This window comes from Cryptomeria japonica, chromosome 7 (genome assembly GCF_030272615.1).
Source record: "Cryptomeria japonica chromosome 7, Sugi_1.0, whole genome shotgun sequence".
NCBI lineage: Eukaryota > Viridiplantae > Streptophyta > Pinopsida > Cupressales > Cupressaceae > Cryptomeria > Cryptomeria japonica.
In genome coordinates this window covers 223059770-223084520 of record NC_081411.1, presented here as the reverse complement: position 1 = coordinate 223084520, position 24751 = coordinate 223059770, and the positions used below count along the sequence as shown (strand labels likewise).

The following is a 24751-nucleotide window of genomic DNA, read 5'->3' as shown; positions in this document are numbered from 1 at the left end:
CAAAAGGAATTCCCCCAGCCTTGTCATCTTGATGCTCAATCATATTGAAGTCTCCAGCCACTATTCAAGGGATACTTGGGAGGGAAGTTAGCCAAATCCAAAGGGACACTCTTTCCTTGTAGTCATTATGTGCATATATAGAGCATACGCCAAAGATGCAACCCCTAATATCAAGGGTAGCCCAGGTTGCTCTATTACATGGGGAAATCTCTGTATCCCTAATGTTTCTTGCCCACTTAGGGGAGATAAGAAGGCCAACTCCTCCCTTTCCTTTCAGGTGGTTGGTGCAAATTTTGATTGCATCTCGCCAGATAAAGTCAAGTGAGCTGTCAAGATGGAATCCCATGGATTTAAGTTCTTGCAGCATCAAGAAATTTAAATTCTTGTGATGGCTCAGAGAGCTTTTGATGACAAACTTCCTATCAGGTGACTCAAGGCCTCTAATATTCCAAGAGATGTATTTCATTAGAGAGGAGGGTTAAGAGGTTCAACTAGGGAGACTGCAAGGATCTCTAGATTTCTTCTTATTCTTGGAACCCATAGGCCTACCTTTCTTCTTAGCCAAGGAGGATCCTTTTATAAGTTCGTCCTCATCTTCACTAGCTTCAGATGGTTCATTCCTAGTAGCTGCAATTCCTCCTATGCCGGATCCAAGCATCTGGGAGTCTGGAAAGCCAAGGAGCACTGTGCTAGACCTAATTTCCTCAAGACCCTTATTGGTGTAGATTACTTCAATAACATGATTATCTTCTAACTCTTTGAGCATAGAAGTTGTCGAAGGGTTGGTGTTATTAACTTTAGGGGTAAGCCCTGTAGGTGATGAGGAGTCCGAATTCTTGGGGGTTTCAGATCTGATCATCAAACTTGCAGGGTTATCACTGGTGCTAGCAATATCAGCACTTCGACTAGGGTTCTCAAGTTTTTTAACCATTTTTTAACCACAGAGTTCGTCGGGGTTCGAGCGAGAGTGGGTGAGCAATTATTTGTAGGGAGGGGGTAATCACAGATGCCTGTTACTTGGCTGATAATTGGGATAGTAGGATGGCTTTGATTCAGGGCGTTTAGGTTGCTAATTTTCCTCCTTTGTTTCCTAGAAGTGACCAACTAAAAACAGTCAGAGGGCGATTCTGTAGGACCAATTATTGGGTTAGAGGCTGGACTGAGGTGTTCAGAGACAAGGGGTGTGTGATCAATGTGCATGGGTTTTGATTCTAATGAATTGGTGACAGGAATAGCGGCTTCTTCATTAACAGGGAGCGGGGTGGATGAGTCTTGATAAATCTTGGTTCTAGGGTTTAAGGATGCATCAGATGAGTTAATGTTGGGTTTATTTTTTTTGCGAGTAATGATAGGGAAATTTTTCCGAAGATGCCCTTCTCTTTTGCAGAGAAAGCATGCATTTAATCCTCCAAGCATTTCAATAGGGTAGACAAAAGTTTCTTCATTAATGTTTAGGGTTAAAGATGGTGGGATATCAATCCCTGGCTTAATCGATACAAGCATTCAGGAATCCAGGTTAGGGACGAGGCAAGTCATTTCATCAATACTGATTGTTTTTCCAAAAGGTTTCATTAACTGTGGAAGAAAACACCAAAGGAAGGGGGCACATCCTTGAGAATGACCCACCTAGGGGAGGACAGTGTGAGAACCTCTTCACCAACCGCCTCTAGAGAACAAGCTAGGGCATGGAAGGAAGTATTCTCAACTATCCAGTATTGATGTTTTAGTGCCTCCCTTTGAGCCTCATGAGTGTTAAAGAAAATAAGGTAGAGACCCTTTTGAATTTGTCTGCAGAATGATATTTTAAGCCCTAATTTTAATTTCCAGAGGTTATGAAACCAATCATCTAAAAATTTCCTAGGTGGACATTTCTCAACAACAACACATGCAAAGAAAATGGCCGTATTGCTTAACCTAGTCTTTTCCGAGGCAATTTCATTCAACATTTCTATATTGGGCGAAATGCAGAAGGAATCCGAGATAGTTCTAGGGCACTTACCTTCCTCACTGGATCATTCTTTGCCAGGAGCCTTAGAAAATCGCACATTAGGGTTGACTCCATTTGCAGGCGGGGAGATGGTTTCAGCGAAGGATTTTTTTGGTGGAGACTTAGCTTGATCGTTCTTTGCCAGGAGCCTTAGAAAATCGCATGTTAGGGTTGACTCCATTTGCACAAGCGACCAGGTAGGTGGGGGGTGCTACGAATTAATTGAAGCCCAGTATTAATTTGCAAACAGAAGGAAAGAAAAAAAGGGAAAAAAGAGCAGTGGATAGGAATTTCAAACTGGGTGGAGGAGAATTAACCCCTCCACATAGATGTCAAGGTGTCCATGTCACCAAGGTCACCTCGAGCAGCTCGCAAACAACCAGTCTTAGTGTTCGCAGACCCTGAGGTTCGCAGATGCCCAAAATCTACATTTTATATTTTTATATTATTGTTTTATATTATTTTGTATAATATTGTAAATCATTTTCAAGAATATTTTCTTTTCTTTATTTGGTGTTATTTTTTAGGTGCATGTAGTTTTTTTGTTTTTTTTAAATATAAAAAATTGATAAATAGATTCAATTGTCATTTTTTTCAATTTGTCTTAATCTTTAATTTTCCTTCCAACAAGTAGATAAATTTGTTAATTTGCACATATTTTATTTAATTTTAGTTAATTCATTTTGACCAAATATGTCATTTGGACAAAATAACAAAAATTAGATGTAATACTTATATTGATAGTATTTTAGTCAATAGTGGGTTGTTGTGATGGTTAAGTTGCACGGTTGGTTCATAGCTCTAGGTTAAAAGAGTTTACCCCTTAAAAAAAATATTGATAGTATTTTAGTGCTTTAGTACATTTTGTTAGTTGCATTGTTTTTTTTTAGAAAAATATAAAAAATTATAAAGAGTTATAGTTATCAATTTTGTCAAGGTATCTTTAGTTTTTTATGTTTTTTGAAAATAAAAGATAGAGCTAAAATAATATCAATATAAAATATTAAGATAACTTCTATTTATTTATTTTTTGTGCTTTCTGAAAATAAATAGGCAACTAACAAAATGTACTAAAGAACTAAAATACTATTAATATAAGTATTGCACCTATTTATATTACTTTCTTGAAATAAAATATTTTGTCAAATCAAATGAAATTATTAATTTATTCTAGTAGCCTTTTTTCTATATAGAATCAAGAGCATTTGATTCATTTTGTTCAAATATTTTAACTACAACATTTCAACATAAAAAAAAGTATAAAATAACATCACAACAAATAAAAACTAGCATACTTATATTTTTAAAAATATATGTAAAATAGGAATATCAATTCAAATTATACAGAGCCATAAATATAAGATTACTACTTGTAAATATAAGTCCCATTAATAAATTTCCTATCACCAAAAAAATTGAATTAAATTAAATTGGATAAAATTAAAATTCACAAAACAATTGAAAATAAATTGACTATTGCATATTTAGATTTTATTAATATTTAATATTTAAAATAAATTTAATTACAATTTTTTTAATATTATAAACATAATGAAAATCTATCAAAATAATTAAATTTAAACATATATATTAAAATAGAGGTTTAAATAGATTAAAAAATTTAAATTATGGGATTAATTGTTCTAAGCTTAAACTTTTGATTAGAACAAGTTATAATTAAATTGAGTATTAATTGAAGAAGTTCACACTACCCTCAATGTATATTATGTAATAGAAATATAAATTTTCATTGGATTGGGGATTCCAAAAATTTCAACTTATAAAATGAACTAAAATCATTTAAAATCTACCTCTCAAGTTATTAAATTTTGGGATGAAAGAAAAGAATATACCTTATTGATAAAATCTAATGAATTAATTTAAATAACATATGTAAAATAGACGCATCAATTTAAAGTACAAAGAGACATAAATATATAAATATTAATTCTAAATAGAAATCCCACTACTAATTTTTCTATTGTCCAAAAATCAATTTAAATTAAATTGAACAAAATTAAAATTAAAAAAATTCTATTACAAATTTACAATTTTTTAATATTTAATATTTGTAATAAATGTAATTAAAATTTTTGAATACTATAAACATAATAATAAAAATATATCAAAATAATTAAATTCAAACACATTAATAATTGAAAATCCTTTTTCATATTAAAAATATTAGGGAAAAAATGTAGAGGTGGAGAGGAGCCAAATTTTGCGGAAACGTCATAATACGACCAAAGCTGCGGTGTTTCCATGAAAGGCAAAAGAACATGGATAGATAGATAGGAAACATATCATTTGACATTCTACTCTTTGGCACTGGGGCGAATGCTATTCCGCTAGGATCTGGGAAAGCTGGAGAGGTGTATTAGAATATCGAAGCCCTAATTGAAATACGTGATGCTTTGGCCAACTTCATTGAGATAAAGGAAGATTTCCTCAATGGCAACATGGGATCCATGCTGAATTTACTCATCAACATTGACATTAAGAACAATGAGCGAAATCAAGAGCAATTAAATTGAATCACAGCAGATAAGAAAAATAAAATTAATACTATGAGCAATTATTAGAAATTTGAAAAATCTTAATATATTTGTAAAATCTTAATATAATAATGAAATAAATGTATGATATGAGTAAAGAATGAAGGAAAGAGAGAAAGAACTTAGAGTTGGCTAAGGTGAGCAAAATTGTAACCCATTTATGTGGGATGACCTTACAACAAACTTAAAGAGATTCTTTTTAAAGTTCTTTGTTAATTTAAAGATATCTACCTTGTAGAGGGAGGAGGCATTTAATAAGAATACACACCTTCCCTATTTCAAAGAAAAGTGGATTCTTAATGAACGATTTGGTTTCTAATGGAGGAATACACATTTTCAAGCAAGGAAAGAACTTGCATGAAGAACAAACAATTCTATGCAAGAAAAGATATAAGTTATAAAAGGCATAACTCAACAAATAGACATGATATCATATTCCTTTCTTTTACGTTACTATTTCTTACAATTTAATTCTATAATTGTAACTTTAAGTTTCAAATTCAAAACAACAATTAATTTTTAATAATTTTGTAAGATATTATTAAGTAGATTTATATTATATTAAAATTTTATTAAATATATTTAATTTTAATATTTTAAAGTTTATTATACTCTTATTTTTTAAATTCATTTAATATTTTTACATATTAGATTTTAAACTTTTAATTTATTAAAATTTTACTACTTTCATTATCAAATTTAATATAATATAATTTTAAAAATAAATTAAATTTTTTTATTAATATAATTTGATCACAAAATTTTTGTTTCAAGTTTTTCCTTGTCAATCTCAAACAGTGAACTTTTGACCTAATCTTTAGGCAATACATTCATATAATAGGCTTTCTTTTCTTGTTTTCAATGTTTATTAGGTGCTCTTCTAGATAGTGTCATGACTTACTTGAAAGCATCAATAAATGAAATTGCTAACGGATCCATATAAGAAAGTTACAACTTCTAATATTGGAATATATGAAATCTAAAAAACAATTATGATTATTTTGTTTATTATATATTGTACATTTTTTCAATTTATTTTTTAATATATAATCCTACATAAAGAGTAATCAAAAAAAAAAAAAAAAGTGATAGACAAATCAGTAGAATCTGCTTCTCAAATTTTTAAATCTAATCTTGAATTTCAACAATGACAGAATCTGATTCTCATGTCTGCGGTTGCCTAGGTTAGTACTAGAGGAATAATAGACAGATCGTATGTAAAATTATATTAGCAGTACAATAATTGTGTCAGAACTTGAATTATGAAACAAAAAAATTACTAGTCAAATACAGTTTTTCACATTAAAACTCATTAAACAGTTCATACCACGACGAAAGTGAATTGAAAAGTAAATAAATATGCATGATGAAAATGAAGATTTACAACAATTTTGAAACAAAATTTATTGTTAATGAGCGTTATAATAGAAAGAAAAGGCTGCGACCATCGGTAAACAGAAATTAACATTATCATGGTCAATAGAAAAAATAGCAAGCTTAAAAAAGCAAACTACATACATCCTATTTTGAATCAAGGGAATAAAGAATCTTTTGCTCACAATAGCCAACATCTCAAGATGCAATCTTGAATTACTTATCAGTGAAGGAATCTTACAGAAAAGTTATCTTACAGAGCTTTTCTTGAGCACAACCGTGACAACTCAGATGAATGCTCATCATCAGAAATGTGCAACTCATGACGAAGATCTGTCAGCAATGTTTCTGGCCCCCAAGTTAAACACCCAGAAGCATAAAATGCTCTCATTGTAGAACGATATGCAGTAATTTCCAATTCGTGTATTCTACAGTCTACTTCATTTTCAGGAAAAAAATCATTTTGTCTGCTGTTTGCACATTCACAGGGAGACTGGGGATCATCAAAATGACTTTCATTGGAACTCTGTTTTGAATTCTTCTTATCAGAATACAACACATAATCTAACTCATTGCTACTGCAAGTACTAGGAGACATGCACAAGTATTCCTCGCGCACAATTTTTTTGCGTGAAGAAATTGGATCTACCTTTTTGAGCACAGGCAAGACTGATTGTGCTACAAGCTCTTGATACCTAAACTTTTTAGCTGCACTCCTTTCCTCAGAAGCATCTTCTGTCTTCAAAATATCTGCTTGATAGCCGCATGGGACTTCATTGCCTGCCTTTCTTTTTAGATACTTTGTTCCAAGTTTGTTGGGCTCATCATGTTCATGTTCAGTGAATCCAGCATTTGCTTTTTTATTAAATTCCAGAAATTGATTTTCAAAATGCGACTTCTTCTTGAGCCAAAATCCCATTTTCAAGAAATGGTCTCTACCAGCCTGCATACAAAAGCACAACAATAAGTATCAAACAATTGAAATAAATACTTGTTATGGCATACATTACTCAATTTATTTCCAATAAATTTCCAAATAGCATGAGAAAACCTCAGTACATGTAATTTAATTACTTAAACTATTAAAATTAAGAAATAAAAACCCCTAATGCATTATTCATTTGAGAAGATAAATACAAGTCGAAAACCAAATCAATAACGAAGGTATGGAACTGATTTCTACCTCAACATTATTATGCAGCCATCTTTCACTCTCCCAAAACAGCTGAACGCGAATAACAGATAGATGATATGTCCTCTCCAGTAGCGATTCCATTAATTTTACAACAAATAATCTTCCAGGTAAAACTTTGAGAACTCTACCTGCCTTCCATGAATGATTATCATATACTTCAATCATATAAATAGGTGCAATACTTATATTGAATTGCATGCTGTTCATACTAGACTATTAGATCCCTGCAATCCACAAGTAGATGGAAACAAAAACAAAAGCAAAGTCAGAAATGACGAAACAACGATTCTTTTTTGGTTTAACCTCACATTGATATACACAGTACACTCACTTCCCACTTAAAAATAGAAAAGTGTGATAAACTACAAAATCTGAGATTTCTTCAGAAGAGTTGAAAAGAGAAAATTTCAATCAAGGAATCCTCTACTATGATGTGCACTTGTTGCTGTAACGCGTTTTGCAGATATAATAAGTAGCTCTTTATAACGCTTCTAAGTAAACTAATAATAATAACTAATTTTTGCAGAAACAAATAACTACTTTTGGACTTTCTTTCTTATAATTTTATTAATAATTAAAAAAAAGTGTATTCCTTTTTTAGGTCACCATAGACAAGAAATGGTTGGGAATTTCACAAAATAAAAATGAAAATGTTCATCCATAAAAATTTGTGAAATCAAATCATTAATAATAAAAAAATTTAATTGAAATATAAACATAATGAAAATCTATCAAAATAATTAAATTTAAACATATATATATATATATGTTTTAATAAGTAAATAGCTACAGAGGGGCAACACCCTTGTATTAAACAAAAAGGAGAATACAAGGCCTGATTCAAAAAGAGCAATAGGGGAAAGAATCAGGAAGAAAACCCCCTACCTTAGCTCTAGTCCAAGACAAGAAAGACCAGCCCTGAAGGATGGAAGAGTACAAACATATACCAACCTCTTACAGATACAGAGGTTTTAAGACAAAAACATACAAACTCAAAAAGAAAAGAGACCGGAGGGCCTAGTGACAACCAGAGTCAAAGAGAGTCTTCAGAAACATCATTCACAAGCGCATTAGCCGCATCCAGAACAATGGGGCATTTCGTACCACAATTCGAATGAGCAGCTGATTTTTCCTTCTCCTTTGGGAATCAATAGTCATTTGGAAACCACTCTTCGCCCAACCCAAAACCCTAGTCATCTCCATCCACTAGATCTCCATTCTCCAAAATCCCAAAGTCATCAGTTCTTGCTAGATCTTCATCACAGAGAAATTTTGGCCTCCATTCCGATGTGAAACTGCTTTGTATGCCACCCGCTTTAAGCAGGTTATCAATGTTCTTGGAGATGTCAGGCCAGTTTGCTTGGAGAGACTTGAAATCCAGAGAATTAACAATCACGAGATTCTTTACCTCCACTCCATTTTTTTAGTGACATATAGTAATTTTGGGGTTGTGGAATTCTAAGATTAGCATCAATATTGTCCAATACAACATCTATTTTCCCCAACAGGCAATGCTTAAACATCATTTGCATTAGCAGTTTTGCTTTCTGCTTACTAGTACCCATGTGAATTATCATTGCAAGAAAAAAAGTTGGGATATTGGCGTTGGCTTTGTAACTATGATAAGCCATGAGGAATTCCTTTCCTAGAATCCTCTTAAGGCTATGGAGAATAAGAGAATGCCAAGAGAAGCGGACCTCTTGCAGACGTCTATCCGTGATTTCGCCCAAGAAAGCCATTTGGTGATAAGTAGCTTCAAGGAGGATTGGGGTCTCCATAATGAATCGCCAAGAAAGGAAAGCAGTTGTTTGATGGAAAGAAGGGTATACCATTGTTAAATAGCGCAACATCAAACCAGACAATACGGCACCCTGCAAGCAATTCATACCCAATAAATATCCACACGCATGAGATGCCAGTATCCAAAAAACCATTTGCACCAAAGCTCCTCAACTTGGTCCAACCATTTGCACCAAAGCTCCTCAACTTGGTGTTGATTGACTTTAAGCATCAAGTGATCATAAACAAATCTTGAGAGGATCTAGTCGTAACTAGATATTAATAAAGTACACTTATATTTAATTACCACAAGGCCAAAAACTGGGACTAATCAATGATGTCGACAATTCATCACATCTCATTGGTAAGAAGAGACCATAACAGGTAAATAGGGCAAACAGTCGATCTCTCCACCAGAAACCATGACCGGGGGTATAGCAGCTACCGGGGAGTAAAGCAACGATTTGCTCCACAACCGGAAGTTGTGGAATGAGCTAGAAAGCGTGAAACCATCAATAGACCCAACCGAATAGTGTCCCCCTAAAGGAAAGTGAGGAAAGCATGTCAACCAATGGAACCAATGCCACATCACCAACCAGCCCAAAAAAACATCATTGGAGGAAATTCAGGTGGGGTCACCTACGGCTATAGCCAATTTAGAAAGTCTATCAGCTTCACCATTACCTTCCCTATAGATGTGGCTAACCCAAAATTCATCAAAGGCAGCTAGCAACGCCAAGATCGGTTGAAGCCATTGGTTAAGGCGCCAACTAGGGATGTTATTACAGTGGATCGCATTAATAACATTTAATGAGTCTCCCTCCAAATGAATTCTCTGTACCCCTAGCTCCTTCCCTAACTGAAGACCTCTAAAAGCCGCTCTTAATTCTGCTTCATTATTAGTGGCCACACCAATCTTTTCAGAGATTTCTTTTATACAGAGACCATCAGAATCCCTCAGAATACAACCAACTCCACTTTGACCCGGATTTCTTGCAGAAGCACTATCAAAGTTTCCTTGCTCCAACCAACCTTTGGTGCATCCCATTTCACCCCCACTCTTGGATTGGTCTGATCCATTGGGATACCCAGTACGAAGATTGGAGAGATGAGAAGGTTTGGAAAAACTAGCTTAATCTTACAATCCCAGTCCATGAACAAAATTTTCTTTAATGTTTTGGATTGGGCAGCCTCATTTAGGAGCTCAGTCAGGTGGTTCTCAATCTTCCCACAAAGAGACAATAGGCTCATTTCTTTACCCTAGAAGATTATGCGGTTCCTTTCTTTCCAAATTTCCCAAATTAGAAGAGATGGGAGGATAAAAAGCAAATAAGCAAAAATAGCCTTACTTGTCAATTTAGGCCATTGCAAAAACTAGTAATCCAGCCCTGTTGGGAAGGGGCCGAAGATTCTCAATTTTCCCATGAAATGCCACCAGCAGTGACTGGAGAATTTGCAATGGAGAAGAAGATCATCCGCAGTCTCTTCCTGTTCCAGACATAAAGAACATCTGTTGGGTCCACTAATACCCATTGACTGGAGTCTTTCTTGAGTTAAGATTTTTCTCTGACAAGCCAACCAGGCAAAGGAGCCTGCTTTGGGAAGGAGATGTTGATGCCAAAAAAGATTAAAAGGCTAGTCTTTTTTATCAATAGCCGCTTCTTTAAGTTTGTAACCAAAACATACTTTGTATTTACCATCGAAGGAACCACACCACCTAATAATATCCTTATCAGGGGATGGGAAATAAACCTTTCATTGAGAATGTCAGTAAACAGATCCTTTTGAAGCTGATCCAAGTCCAATTGATCCAAAGATTTCCATTTCCATTTGGCAATACCATTTTCTTGGATCGGATAACCATAATCATAGATATTGTGCCCCCAAAGGCGACAGGTTTCTGCTATAATAGGTTGCAGAGAGGGGTTGTGACATAGGGCATCTTCACCAAACCAAGAATCAAACCAAAAGGAGGCATCCCTACTATTCCTAACATCCCAGGTAACCTGATCACTTATGATTTCCCTTCTATCCATAATGAAATTCCAAATAGCCAAGCCTCTCGGAGGATTGTTAAAAGTCAGAATCCTTTTAGGCTCTAGGGAATCCAGATATTTATGTTCTAGGAGCCTTACCCATTTTTTCTTCCCACCGCTACAAATCTCCCAAACCAACTTAGCACCCATTGCTAAATTCATAATCGAGATTTGGCGAATGCCAGCACCTCCTACGTTTTTGGTTGGCAGATCTTTTTCCAGGCTATCAAAAGGAATTTCCCTTTGTCATTCGAACCATTCCAAAGGAAATTTCCTATTAGATAAATCAATTCATCTTCAATTGCCATTGGTACTCTCAGGCAAGCCATGGAAAAAACTGGTAGCACTGAAAGAACTAACTTTATCATAGTGAGCTTCCCAGTAGTGGATAACCACTTGCCTTTCCAAGTTACAAGTTTGGATTTGCACTTGTCAATAAGATGCTTCCAGTAGTGAATTTTGTTGCTACCAATGAAGAGGGGGGTACCAAGAAACTTCCCTAGGAAGTTTGCGACTCTGAGATTAATAATCCTTGATAATACAGCTTGCAAGTTAAGCGAGGTGTTGACAAAAAACACTTCAGATTTGTGCCAGTTGATTTTCTACCCTGAAGCCAAATAGTAATCATCAAGGCATGTTTTAATAGTTCTAGCTTCCCTCCTACAGGCTGAACCAAACACAATGGTGTCATTAGCAAACTAAAGATGAGTCATTTTTTCAACCCTTATTGCCACATTAACTCCAACCCAATGATCATCTTGCAGAAGAGCTCTTATAGATCGACCTAAAGATTCAACCATTATGATAAACAAAAATTGTTATAATGGATCACCTTGTCTAATTCCTCTTGTCGAAGAGATAAAACCATGGGATGAGCCATTAACCAGAACAGAGAATTTGGGGGAAGAGAGACAACTCGTGACCCAAGTGAGCCATTCCTTGCAAAAGACAAATTTATTAAGAACATCAAATAAGAAATCCCTATCCACTATGTCATAAGCTTTGTCCAGTTTTAAAATCATACAGGAGTCCTTGGTCTTCCTGGCTATGTGAAGCATTTCATGAGCAACGATAATGCCTTCCACAATGGATCTTCAAGGGGCAAAACCACTTTGTTTATTTGATATGAGATGTTTAAGAAGGGGCTTCAATCTGTTAGCTATGATCTTCGTTACAATCATATATACAGTGTTGCATAGAGAAATGAGCCTAAAGTCACTCATCTGTTGTGGATTTTGCTTCTTTGGAATTAGAGTCAAAAAGGTTTGATTAAAAGCCCCTAACATAGTCATCTTCTTTCTTGATTCTTCTACTACAAGATGAAGATCTCAAGCAATGATATCCCAAATATGATGGAAGAAAGCAACAAGGAAGCCATCCAGGCTAGGAGTCTTATCCGGTTTCAGCTGGAAGGTGGTATTTCTTACTTCATCAATTGAAATAATAGTACAGAGAGTTGTATTTTGATCACTGGATATAATAGATGGGATTGAGTTCAGAATTTTGGCTCTTGCTTCATGGTCGATCTGATGGTCCCCATTCAACAAAGAGTCAAAGAATCTTACAGCGTCCTATGCAATATCCTCATAATTCCTGACAGTGATTCCATCTAGTCTCATAATCTCTGATATCCTATTTCTATTTCGATTGGCAATGGCTGACTGGTGGAAGAATTTGGTGTTTATATCACCTTCCTTAAGCCATAACTCCCTTGATTTTTGATGCCAGTGGATTTCCTCACACCGAAGGATTTCATTTAGGTCATATTTGAGAGAATTTTCTTTGATAAATAGATCCTCAGTCATTCTTGAAGTGATAACAGAGCTGGTTAAGTCTAACAGTTCAGCCTTAATTCTTAATTTCTCCATATGAATATTCTTGAAATGGCTCATATTCCATTCTTTGATCTTGACCTTAATATACTTGAGCTTTTTATTGAGAATAAGTAGTCTCGAATAATTCTTAAAAACCGGTTCATTCCACCAAGCGGCTATAAGGTCATACACTTCAGGCACTCTGAACCACATTTTTTCAAACCAAAATGGGATACCTCCCTCAGCTTGACCCAAGGCAACCTCCAAATAGATCGGGTAGTGATCTGATCTGATAAGTGGGAGAATCGACAATTCTAAGGCTAAATTTTGTCCTAACCACTCACCAAAGACAAGAAACTGGTCAAGCCGTTCAACAATATTAGTAAAACCCACTCTCCGGTTCATCCATGTGAAAATACCATTTTTCGGAACAAGGTCTAAAAGGTGATTCTTCTCAACAAAAACCAAAACTTCCTTCTGGGATGTACCAATTCTCTAAATACCCCCACTTTTCTTAGTGCCAAAGAGGATAGCATTGAAGTCCCCGGTTACCACACAACTACCATTGGTAATATCGTTTAGTTTGCTGGATAAGAGATCCTAGAGAGCCTGTTTATCACTAGCAGTCTGTACACATTGAAAAGATTGAAATTCTCATTCCGTCCAAGAATAGTAACCGAGCAGTGTTGCCAATACTTATCTTCCCCTACAAGAGAGATCTTAACATTCATGGGGTTCCAAATGATTCCCAAGCCACCAGAGGCTCCATCCGATTGCCTAAAAAACCCATTCCACTATTTCCAAACTCTCATTTTAGCAACAGTCTCAGCCTTGCTCCATTTAGTTTCCTATAGTAGCCAAATATCTCCTTTAGTGTCATCAATCTGGTGCTTAATCAAGCGCAATTTTTGAGGGGCATTGATGCCCCTAACATTCCAAGATAGGAGTTTCATTTCTCCTGGGGAAGGGTATTTCCCTTCCCTAAATTAAGTTTGGTTTAACCACTGGCAACACCAGCCACTGCTAGCATAAGTTTTTTGGACTTGTGCCCCCGCACACCTTTTGGCTTAAAATTTGGTTTGTCAATAGTTGAATCCGACTTACCAAAACCTTTTGAAGTACCCTCCAATATAAGATCTCAGTCTGGTTTAAAGTCTTCCTCCCCCTCCGAGGTGGAGGTTTCAATTTCACTATCTTCTAGCTCAATGCCTATCAAGGAGAAGATTTTCCTTCCCATCTCCATCATAATGCCAGTCTCCATATCCTGAGAGTGAAGATTTCCATCTTCAATTACCAGTTGATTCTTGGACACAAAGGGGGAGGGTGGAAGTGAATCCGCTAACTTGGATTCAATGTCTGCCTGTAGGGTTTTGGTCATCTCTAAAAATGTGAGAAGATCTTGTTGACTCTCGCATTGACCAGAGGAGGGAGGAATTATGATCAAAGGGGTTGCTTCTGTTAGTGGAGCATTCTCCTTGTCAAGAGTGTTGTTGCAAAAAGCTTCTCTAGTGTCAAAGGCAATAGGAGGTTTCGGTTGCAGATTTACCTCAATAGGAGATTGCATACAGGAATAACTTCGTTGTATCGTAGCCAAAACAGCATAACTAATACAGGTATGATCTAAGGAAAAGCATTTAGGACAAATATGCAGTTGATCTTCTCTATCAATCTTTTGTATCCAGATCTTCCTTACCCCAATAATTCTGACTTCATTGGGGATCTTGGTGATTTGATCCGAGCTAATACAAATCCTGAGGAAGCTTCCCCATAATTTATCCTCCAAGATGCCATCTGCTGATACAAAGGTGCCAAGGTCTTTGCATATATTCTTAATGACATCAATGTGCCAATAATCTGAGGGATAGTTATACAATCTTATCCATACCTTGTTGTCTGGTAGTACATACGTTCAGGGGTTGAAATTGGGTTGCCAATCAATGGTGTGAGCTTCAATGCCATCTAAGATTTATGGACCTTTGTTTTTTGTTTGTCTCTTATCCTCATTGCTCATAAATTTAATCATATAGAAATCATTCAGGAGAATATTAATGTTAATATCCTTTCCCCACTATGCTCTACACTAGGATTAAAAGTTGTCCTTAACCCGCTTTCCACCAACCCACTTGATGAAAAGGCAAGACTCAAGCAGATTTGACCTAGCAGAATTAATTTTATTCTCATTCACAAAGATGGTGGGTCTTGAGATTTTTCTTACCGGTTTATGAAAACGAGGTCGCTGAGGGAGGGAGGCGGCTCTTCAAAATTCAGGGCATCTTTCTTGGTTTGACCAAGGGTTCCAATTGTTAGGGCAGAAATTGGATCTCCAAAACTTGGCTTGGTCCATCCTTGAGATATCTTGCCTGAAGCGCCCATTTAGCTTTTGGAGATTACCGTGTTCAATTGGGGGAACCAAAAAAGAGTAATTATGAGGATTGCCTCTCTCGGGTACCACACTGGAAATGCTAGGTTCAGGCAGTGGATACCAGTTTTAGGGGGCCTCAGATGCGGGATGCTTAGCCTTATGAAACCAACCTTTGTTATTCCGAATGAAACCATTCTCCTTCCACTTATGCGGGTCAATATGGCACTGGTTACCACTTGAAAAAGGGTTTCCATAGCTTAACCACGGTTTGGAATGCCTGTTGCCCTGGACCATATCTGCTAACCCAGCATTGATCGGTTTCTGAATAGCTTACAATCTACCTGTCTCGATGGGGAAGGCAATGTCCGCTTCATCGCTCCAAGATCCAACCTTCATAGACTGAGTGCTGGAATAACACACATCAGTAACCCTGCTCCTATCACCGGTGTCGATCCTGCTGCCATCCAGTGCCGCCATTTCGCTCCTTCTGTTAATACTATAATATAATTTAAACATATATATTAAAATAGAGGTTTTAATATATTAAATTTTTAAAATTCTGGGATTAATTATTCTAAGCTTAAACTTTTGATTAGAACAAGTTATAATTAAATTGACTATTAATTGAAGAAGTTTCACATTACCTTCAATGCATATTATGTAATAGAAATATAAATTTTAATTGGATTGGGGATTCAAAAAAATTCAAATTATAAAGTGAACTAAAATCATTTAAAATCTACCTCTCATGTTATTAAATTTTGGGATGAAAGAAAAGAATATACCTTATTAATAAAATCTAATGAATTAATTTAAATAACATATATAAAATAGACATATCAATTTAAAGTACAAAGAGACATAAATATATTAATATTAATTTCAAATATATATCCCACTACTAATTTTTCTATTGTCCAAAAATCAATTTAAATTAAATTGAACAAAATTAAAATTAAAAAAAAAAATTTAAAAATTTACTATTGCAAATTTACAATATTTTAATATTTGATATTTTTAATAAATGTAATTTAAATTTTTGAATACTATAAACATAATAAAAATATATCAAAATAATTAAATTCAAACACATTAATAATTGAAAATCCTTTTTCTTATTAAAAATATTAGGGAAAAAATGTAGAGGTGGAGAGGAGCCAAATTTTGCGGAAACGTCATAATACGACCAAAGCTGCGGTGTTTCCATGAAAGGCAAAAGAACATGGATAGATAGATAGGAAACATATCATTTGACATTCTACTCTTTGGCACTGGGGCGAATGCTATTCCGCTAGGATCTGGGAAAGCTGGAGAGGTGTATTAGAATATCGAAGCCCTAATTGAAATACGTGATGCTTTGGCCAATTTTCTTGTTTCTGTCATGTGCGGGGGTTCTGGTCGAACTGCATCAACTGACACATCTTCCACAACAAGTTTTGCATTAAATCTGGTCATTTAAAAGGTTGTTATACTCGACTTTGTAATACTCTGCATTACATGAAATGATCCTTGCTCGGAACCAAGACTGAAAAATACCACCATCAGAACGGCGAACCTCAACCATACAACCTTCCTTGAATGTCATGTTGTTCATACTAGACTATTAGATCCCTGCAATCCACAAATAGAAGGAAAAAAAACAAAAGCAAAGTCAGAAATGACGAAACAACGATTCTGTTTTGGTTTAACCTCACATTGATATACACAGTACTCTCACATCCCACGTAAAAAATAGAGAAGTGTGATAAACTACAAAATCTGAGATTTCTTCAGAAGAGTTGAAAAGAGAAAATTTCAATAGAGGAATCCTCTACTATGATGTGCACTTGTTGCTATAACACGTTTTTGCAGATATAATAAGTAACGCTTCTAAGTAAACAAATAATAATAATAACTAATATTTGCAGAAACAAAATTGTACTGTCTTGCTTTTCTAGGTCACCATAGACGAGAAATCGCTGGGAATTTCACAAAATTAAAATTAAAATGTTCATCCATAAAAGTTTTTAAAATCGAATCACTACTAATAGAATTTTTTAATTAAAAATTAAAAGTAATTAAATCAAACTTCTAGACCTCTGACAAGAGGTTCCATGAAGAAATAATGGTCCAAAAACAAACCAAAAGAAACCTCCTAAAAATAAAAACAGTTATAAAAAATGTTTAGAAGAAAAAGAAAGGTCTAAATGCTCCTCCTTTAATCTGAATAAGATTATGAAAAAAGAATCTTCATTATAAGAAATTAAAATATAAAAAACTGTAACATTCTCTAACTAAAACTTAAATTAATTCAGAAACTGTGTATTTAAGTAATAAGAAAAACAATAATAGCAAATCAAATAATCCATAACAAATATCAGTTATATATTTAAAAATAATAATCAGAAGATTTGCCAAAGAAGCCCTGAATTCCATGGGCATCAAAGAATAAAATAAAACAGTTCAGATCAAGGAAAACAGGAAAACAAGATTTACATTTACATTTACATTTACCAGAACTATTACATAAAATCAAAAATACAAAAGTAAATATATAATAAAATTAAAAAAAAATAATAATTCTATTATAAAATCAAAAAATAAATTAAAAAACTATAATAATTAAATTATTGAAAAATAGAAGTTAGATGTTTGTCAAGAAACAAAAACTACAGCCCATCAGAAAACCTAAATTGACTCCCTGAAATTTAATCAAACGGAGATTTTTGCAGAATTTAACAACTTCAAACAAATATCAATTACTTGATGGTAAAAAACCACAGAAATTCAAGAGAACTTACAAGAAAAACCAAAGTCGATCCTTATATTCGCTCCAACTGAAATACAACTCAAGGTACACAAAGCACAGCAATACTCAAAACCCTCATTACAGATTTATAATTGTAAGCTCAAATGGAAGGCAATTAGCTGAGAAAAAATTAGCTGAGAGGAATTTAATTATCATACGTATTGTTTGCTTAGACAAATTCCATATTTATTACTGAAGGTGCCGCTAAAAATAGAAATTATCTTTGTGATTGTTCTTTTCAAACTCAGAGTTAATCTTGTACTTCCTATATTTATGGGGCACGTTAAAAATAAAAATTATTTTTGAGGTGTGATTTTTGTTTTCAAACTCAGAGTTTACTCAGAGTTGATGTCATAGTTTCTATTGAATTTTTTCAAGTCTGTTTTGGTTGGTTTATTTTTCTGATTTTCTATCATTTGAAGATCTGATTATGAAGATTAGAGATGTTCTAGATTCTTTTATTCTTTAAAAATATATGAAACAATATTATTAGTTTTCTTAATTTTTAAAAATTAAAAATCTGTATTTTATATTTTTTATATTATTTTGTATAATATTGTAAATCATTTTCAAGAATATTTTCTTTTATTTGTTTGGTGTATTTTGTTAATTGCATGTAGTTTTTTTTTATTTTTTTAAATATAAAAACGTGATAAATAGATTCAATTGTCATTTTTTTCAATTTGTCTTAGTCTTTTATTTTCCTCTCAACAAGTAGATTAAATTTATTAATTTGCACATAGTTTATTTAATTTTAGTTAATTCATTTTGACCAAATATTTCATTTGGACAAAATAACAAAAATTAGATGTAATAAAAACAGTTCGAGTTATCAATTTTGTCTATCTTTATTTTTTATTTTTTTGAAAATAAAAGATAGAGCTAAAATAATATCAATATAAAAGATTAAGATAACTACTATTTATATTTTTTTATGTTTTTCTAAAAATAAATACACAACTAACCAAATGTACTAAAAAACTAAAATACTATTTAATATACGTATTGAACCTATTTATATTACTTTCTTGAAATAAAATATTTTGTCAAAATCAATTGAAATTGTTAATTTATTAAATTTGCAAGTATTTTTTATTTTTATATAGAATCAAGAACATTTAATTCAATTAATTCATTTTGTTCAAATATTTTAACTAACAACATTTCAAAATCAAAAAAAGTATTAAATAATATCACAACAAATAAAAAATAGCATACTTATATTTTTAAAAATATATGTAAAATAGGAATATCAATTCAAATTATAGATAGCCATAAATATAAGATTACTAATTGTAAATATAAGTCCCATTAATAAATTTTCTATCACCAAAAACAAAAACAAAATAGAGAAAAAATTGACAGAATCATAGTTGAGGATAAGGAACTCCAGAACATCAATGAGATCAAAGATGCTTTTGAAATGTTTTATAAAACCCTATTTACCTCGGAAGATAATGAAGCCTCAAAAGAGGCTAGAAATAAGTGTAGTAACATTATCCCAAAAAGAATCTCCGAGGCTGGAACATCAATGAGATCAAAGATGCTTTTGAAATGTTTTATAAAACCCTATTTACCTCGGAAGATAGTGAAGCCTCAAAAGAGGCTAGAAATAAGCGTAGTAACATTATCCCAAAAAGAATCTCCGAGGCTGAAGCTCTCCCTCTCAAGACCAAAGTCTCTATGACAAAAATTGCTGATGCCATTAAAGCCCTTAAGGATGATAAGGCCCCAGGCCCCGATGGACTTCCTGTTGAGTTTTACAAAACCAATATTGAGTGGGTCACCAAAGACCTTTATGACATATACACCGAAGAATTTGATAGTGGCACCCTTAGGGAGTCCATCAATAGGGGCATTGTTAAACTTATCCCAAAAGATGGGGACAAAGCCCTCATAAAGAACTGGAGACCAATTACTCTCCTTAACGTTTCTTATAAAATCCTGGCCAAAGCCCTAGCCTCTCGCCTTGATAAAATCCTTCCCAAGTTCATCTGCTCTACCCAAATAGGATTCATTAAAGGAAGGTGTATCTTGGAAAACCTTGTCACTAGTTGGGAATCTACGGAATGGGCCAAAAATTCAAATCAAGATACTGCCATGTTTCTTATTGACTTTGAGAAGGCCTATGATAGGGTGGAATGGGACTTCATCCTCATTATGTTCAAAGCCTTTGGTTTCCCTAGCGAGCTCTGTAAATATGTCCAAATTCTCCTCAAAGATGCCTCCGCCCTGGTTGAAGTTAATGGATCACTTTCCCAATCTATTCCTCTTTCTAGATCCATTAAACAGGGCTACCCCCTCGCCCTTGCTCTATTTGTCATTGCCTCAGACGCCCTCTTTTACCTCCTAAGAGATGATACCCTGATACCCTTTCCCCTAAAGTTCATGGCATTAAGATGCCAGATGACTCTGAATTACTCAACATACAATTTGTTGATGACACTGCATTTTTCTTGGAGCTCTCTAGGCATAACATTGACTCCCTCAATCAAAAGCTTGCAACCTTTGGCAAAGCTTCTGGTACTCGTATCTCCAATTCCAAGTCTATCCTGCTTGGGTGGAACGAGGAACCCCCGGATTGGCTTCAGCAGGTTGGATACTCATGGGGAGGACCCAATAAAATTACCCGGTACCTCAGTATCCCTTTTTCTGTCTTTCTCTCTCTCAAGTATATGTGGATTTGGGTCAAAGAAAAGATTGACAAAAAACTTAATAAATGGGACAATAGGATTCTATCCCTGGCTGGTAGGATCAAAGTCTACCAATAAATCCTCTCCTCTTATAGTTTGTACTACTCCTCTTTCTAGATGTTTGGTAACTACCAAGTTTATGAGATCCAAAAATCTATCTGGTGCTTCCTTTGGTCTGATGGTAAGGATAAAAGAAAGGCCCACGTGGTCAAATGGCTCTGGTGCCACATAGATAAGAAACTTGATGGGTTGGGACTTAAGGATCTCAGAACGCAAGGAGTTTCCCTGGCTGCCAAGTGGATATTTCATGCCCTAGAAGGACAAGAACCCTGAAAGATCCTTCTCAGAAATAACATACAAAATGGCATCCCCAAGATTGCCAAATCTTGGAAAGCCCTCCCCTTTAGTGATATGATAGCAGGCAGATTCTCTGTGTCTGTTCAAGGTACTTGGGTGTTTAAATCCATATGGAAAGCCTGGGAGCATGTGCGTAAACTTATTATCAACTCTGATATTGACTGTAATAATACTCTCCATGGGGAAAGGTCAATATGGTGGAATCTCTACCATAACTCTAAACCCCTCACTTTAACCCAAGGTTGCTCTACTAGGTATCGGTATAATAAAGGCATTAAATACCTCATGGACATCTTGGAACATGATAATCTCATCAGCTGGGAGGACCTTAACAATAATTTTGGCCTCCCTGCCTCGCATAAGAGAACCTACAATATGATTAAAAATGCTTGTGCTTGTCTAGATCTTCCTAGAAACACTGATGTAGACGCTCATAGATACCTCTCGTTCCAATGGAAGGATGGCTCCCTCCTCTCCAAGGTCAAAGCCAAGTCTATCTACAAACTGCTCACTCATGATACCTCGGTGATTGATCATATTAACTCCCTCTGCTATGTTGACCTTAATACATCTGCCTAGCAGAAAATATTTGAGAAACTATGGAAGGCCCCCATCCCCCCTAAAATCAAATGCTTCAGGTAGCAATTAATGTTGGATAGACTGCCTATTAGGAATAACATTGCTGCCTTCAACCTATGCTCTATGTGTAGGAAGCTTGAGACTATACGGCACTTTTTTTTTTACTGCATTTTTGCCAAAGAGGTCTGGCTGATGTTTGGAATTTCCATTACTGAACATGTTTGTACTCTTGATATTATTGTTGGATTCATTCATGGCCTCAAGAAGGATGCTAACCTGTTCTAGAAAATTCTCTCTTCTTTCATACTTTGGTTTATTTGGAAGCTTAGAAATGAGGAAAAATTCCAAGGTACTGATAAGACTCTTACTGGGTTTTTTAAAAAAACTCACACCTTATAAAATTGTTGTGCAAGTATGTTTTTTGATGAATGTTGAAAGCGAGAAGCTGTTGTGTTTCCTTAGGGATGGCCAGGCAACCATGTTCATATATGAGATGAAGGATGGCTTTGAATGGGCTAGAATTGCGGAGAACCAGACTGCATTCGATGAGGCTCTAAAGAAACTGATCAAGGAACTCAGGGACAACAGGCGTCCCTACTTTGATAAGCTCAAAATGTTTACCCAGGTCCTGGATTGAAAGAAGGTGGTGTGGATGGAAAACCAGGATGAGATTCTGCAATAGGTGTCTAGTAGCCTCTAGTTGATTTATATGGTTCATTGTATATACTCTCCCTCGTATCTCCTTTTTTTGTAGGAGGTTGTCTTTGTTCAGTCGGATAATCCCACTGGTTAGTGGTTGAGGCTCTGCCTCCCATCCTCACTTTTGTATAAACTCTCCTTATTTTGGTCTCTTGATATTTAATATAAAAAAAAGATAACTTCTATTTATAATTTTTTAATGCTTTTCTAAAACTAAATAGGCAACTAACAAAATGTACTAAAGAACTAAAATACTATTAATATAAGTATTGCCCCTTCTATATTATTTTCTTGAAATAAAATGTTTTGTCAAAATCAATTGAAATCATTAATTTATTCTATTGCAAGGCAAGAAGTCTTTTTTCTATATAGAATCAAGAGCATTTAATTCAGTTAATTCATTTTGTTCAAATGTTTTAACTACAACATTTCAAAATTAAAAAAAAAGTATAAAAGAACATCACAATAAATAAAAACTAGCATACTTATATTTTTGAAAATATATGTAAAATAGGAATATCATTATATAGAGCCATAAATATAAGATTACTAATTGTAAATATAAGTCCCATTAATAAATTTTCTATCACCAAAAAAATTAAATTAAATTAAGTTGGACAAAATTAAAATTCACTAAACAATTGAAACTAAATTGACTATTGCATATTTGCATTTTATTAATATTTTATATTTTTAATAAATTTAATTATAATTTTTTGAATATTATAAACATAATGAAAATCTATCAAAAAAATTAAATTTAAACATATATATTAAAATAGAGGTTTTAATATATTAATTTTTTTTAAATCTAGGATTAATTAAAAGTTATAATTAAATTGAGTATTAATTGAAGAAGTTTCACATTACCTTCAATGCATATTATGTAATAGGAATATAAATTTCCATTGGATTGGGGATTCAAAAAAATTGAAATTATAAAGTGGACTAAAATCATTTAAAATCTACCTCTCATGTTATTAAATTTTGGGATGAAAGAAAATAAAATACCCTATTGATAAAATCTAATGAATTAATTTTAGTAGTATAGTGATGGTTCACAAAATCACATCTCTATATTAGGCTTCAAGGCCATGGAGTAATCTACACACACTCCATTCTCAAATGATAAAAGGGTGAAAAGTATACAACTTATTAATAAAATCTACCAAGATAATTTTAGTAGTATATCAATTCTTCACAACAACTATTTAATAGGTCTTCAATGCCATGGACTAGTCCACACATACTCCATTCACAAAAGATAAAAGGGGACCTCCCATAGCATTTCCATTTAGAAAAACCACGTAGATAAGTTGAGAAGAAAGTTAATGTAACTAATGGACATCTTTAACACATAAGGCAATCATGAAAATTATCTAGTGTTGTTCCCTTCTCCACCTCCATCCAAAATCAATGCCATAGTTATGCTCAATAGAGAGAAAATAACATTCCCATCCAAAGATGTAGTGCTTCCTCTAGAAACTCAAGTGATAAATTTTCTTGACTATGAATTAAAGACTATTAACTGCTCCTCAATCCATTTCATACCAATTACAATAATCCTTCAAAATAGAATTATGCATCCATAGTTTGACCCAACTCTAGTTGTAACTCTTAGAATCAAAAAATAAGAAATATAAATAATTTGAAAGTAGAAGCTAGAAATCAAATTAAAATCTTAATTTGTGATGCAAACCTCAAAATTGATACACCTTGGTTTTATTGATGATCGATTTGATAGACTAGAGTTACATGAATATGATCATATAAAAATGTTTTTGATTAATGTAAATGGTGAGGGGCCCCAACCCTTACAGGTTATAAACAAAAGCTTTAAAAAAATGATTGGAGAGCAAGCCAACAAACCACCATATAACAGGTAGGGTTTTGAAAGGACCCAAAACCTTATATAAAGAGTGGAATAATTAAAAATCCAACAAGTCCTAGAACCATTAGAATGACTTCAAACATTATGAGTGAAAGAGAAAGGTGAGGTTGCCTTATCTGGTCTCATTGAACTAGGAGTGATTTGGGAGGCTGATCGATAAGTGCCTAGAATAGCTAACTTAGTACATGCTAAGTTTTGAGAATAATAGAGTCAACCTCTAGTCATGTTGGGATAGTAAAATAATTAGTGTCTTGAGCTACGGTAACCAAAGGAGTTGAGAGAGTATAATTTGAATATATATAGTTATCATCTATATGAGTACGAAAAATTCTTAGGTGATCACAATAAGCATTTGTCCACTGAGTTGAGGGTAATGATTTATGAGACCCACAAGGATAAGTAAAGTCCAAGTGTCTTGTAGTAAAGTATTTTATATAGTGAAAAGGAATACCCTCATAGTTGATCAGTTACGTCCTATGATCTTCATTAACCTATAATTAAATCTTCCTAAATAAAGCTTTGGAAATATCTACATCCACTAAAATACAAGAATAAGAGGTATGATAAAAGTATGTAGTTGTTAGGTCTACCTTCACAAAAATAATGATCTCATTTGTAGTCTTTTCTAAGGAAAATCAAATG

The 24751-nt window shown here is 34.0% G+C and overlaps 1 protein-coding gene and 1 long non-coding RNA gene across 2 annotated transcripts; both read right to left on the bottom strand.

The window, feature by feature from the left end:
* Window positions 1–6169: 6169 nt before the first annotated feature.
* Window positions 6170–7318, bottom strand: LOC131856607 (uncharacterized). The gene is made up of 2 exons (XM_059208451.1): window positions 7100–7318; window positions 6170–6859 (listed from the first exon to the last, which is right to left on the bottom strand). Exons 1-2 carry the CDS (start codon window positions 7316–7318, stop codon window positions 6170–6172), a joined length of 909 nt encoding a protein of 302 aa, XP_059064434.1.
* An 8880-nt stretch (window positions 7319–16198) lies between these two features.
* Window positions 16199–18024, bottom strand: LOC131856197 (uncharacterized). Its single transcript, XR_009358324.1, has 2 exons — window positions 17883–18024; window positions 16199–16713 (listed from the first exon to the last, which is right to left on the bottom strand). It is a non-coding gene; the product is annotated as an uncharacterized LOC131856197 (long non-coding RNA).
* Window positions 18025–24751: the final 6727 nt, after the last annotated feature.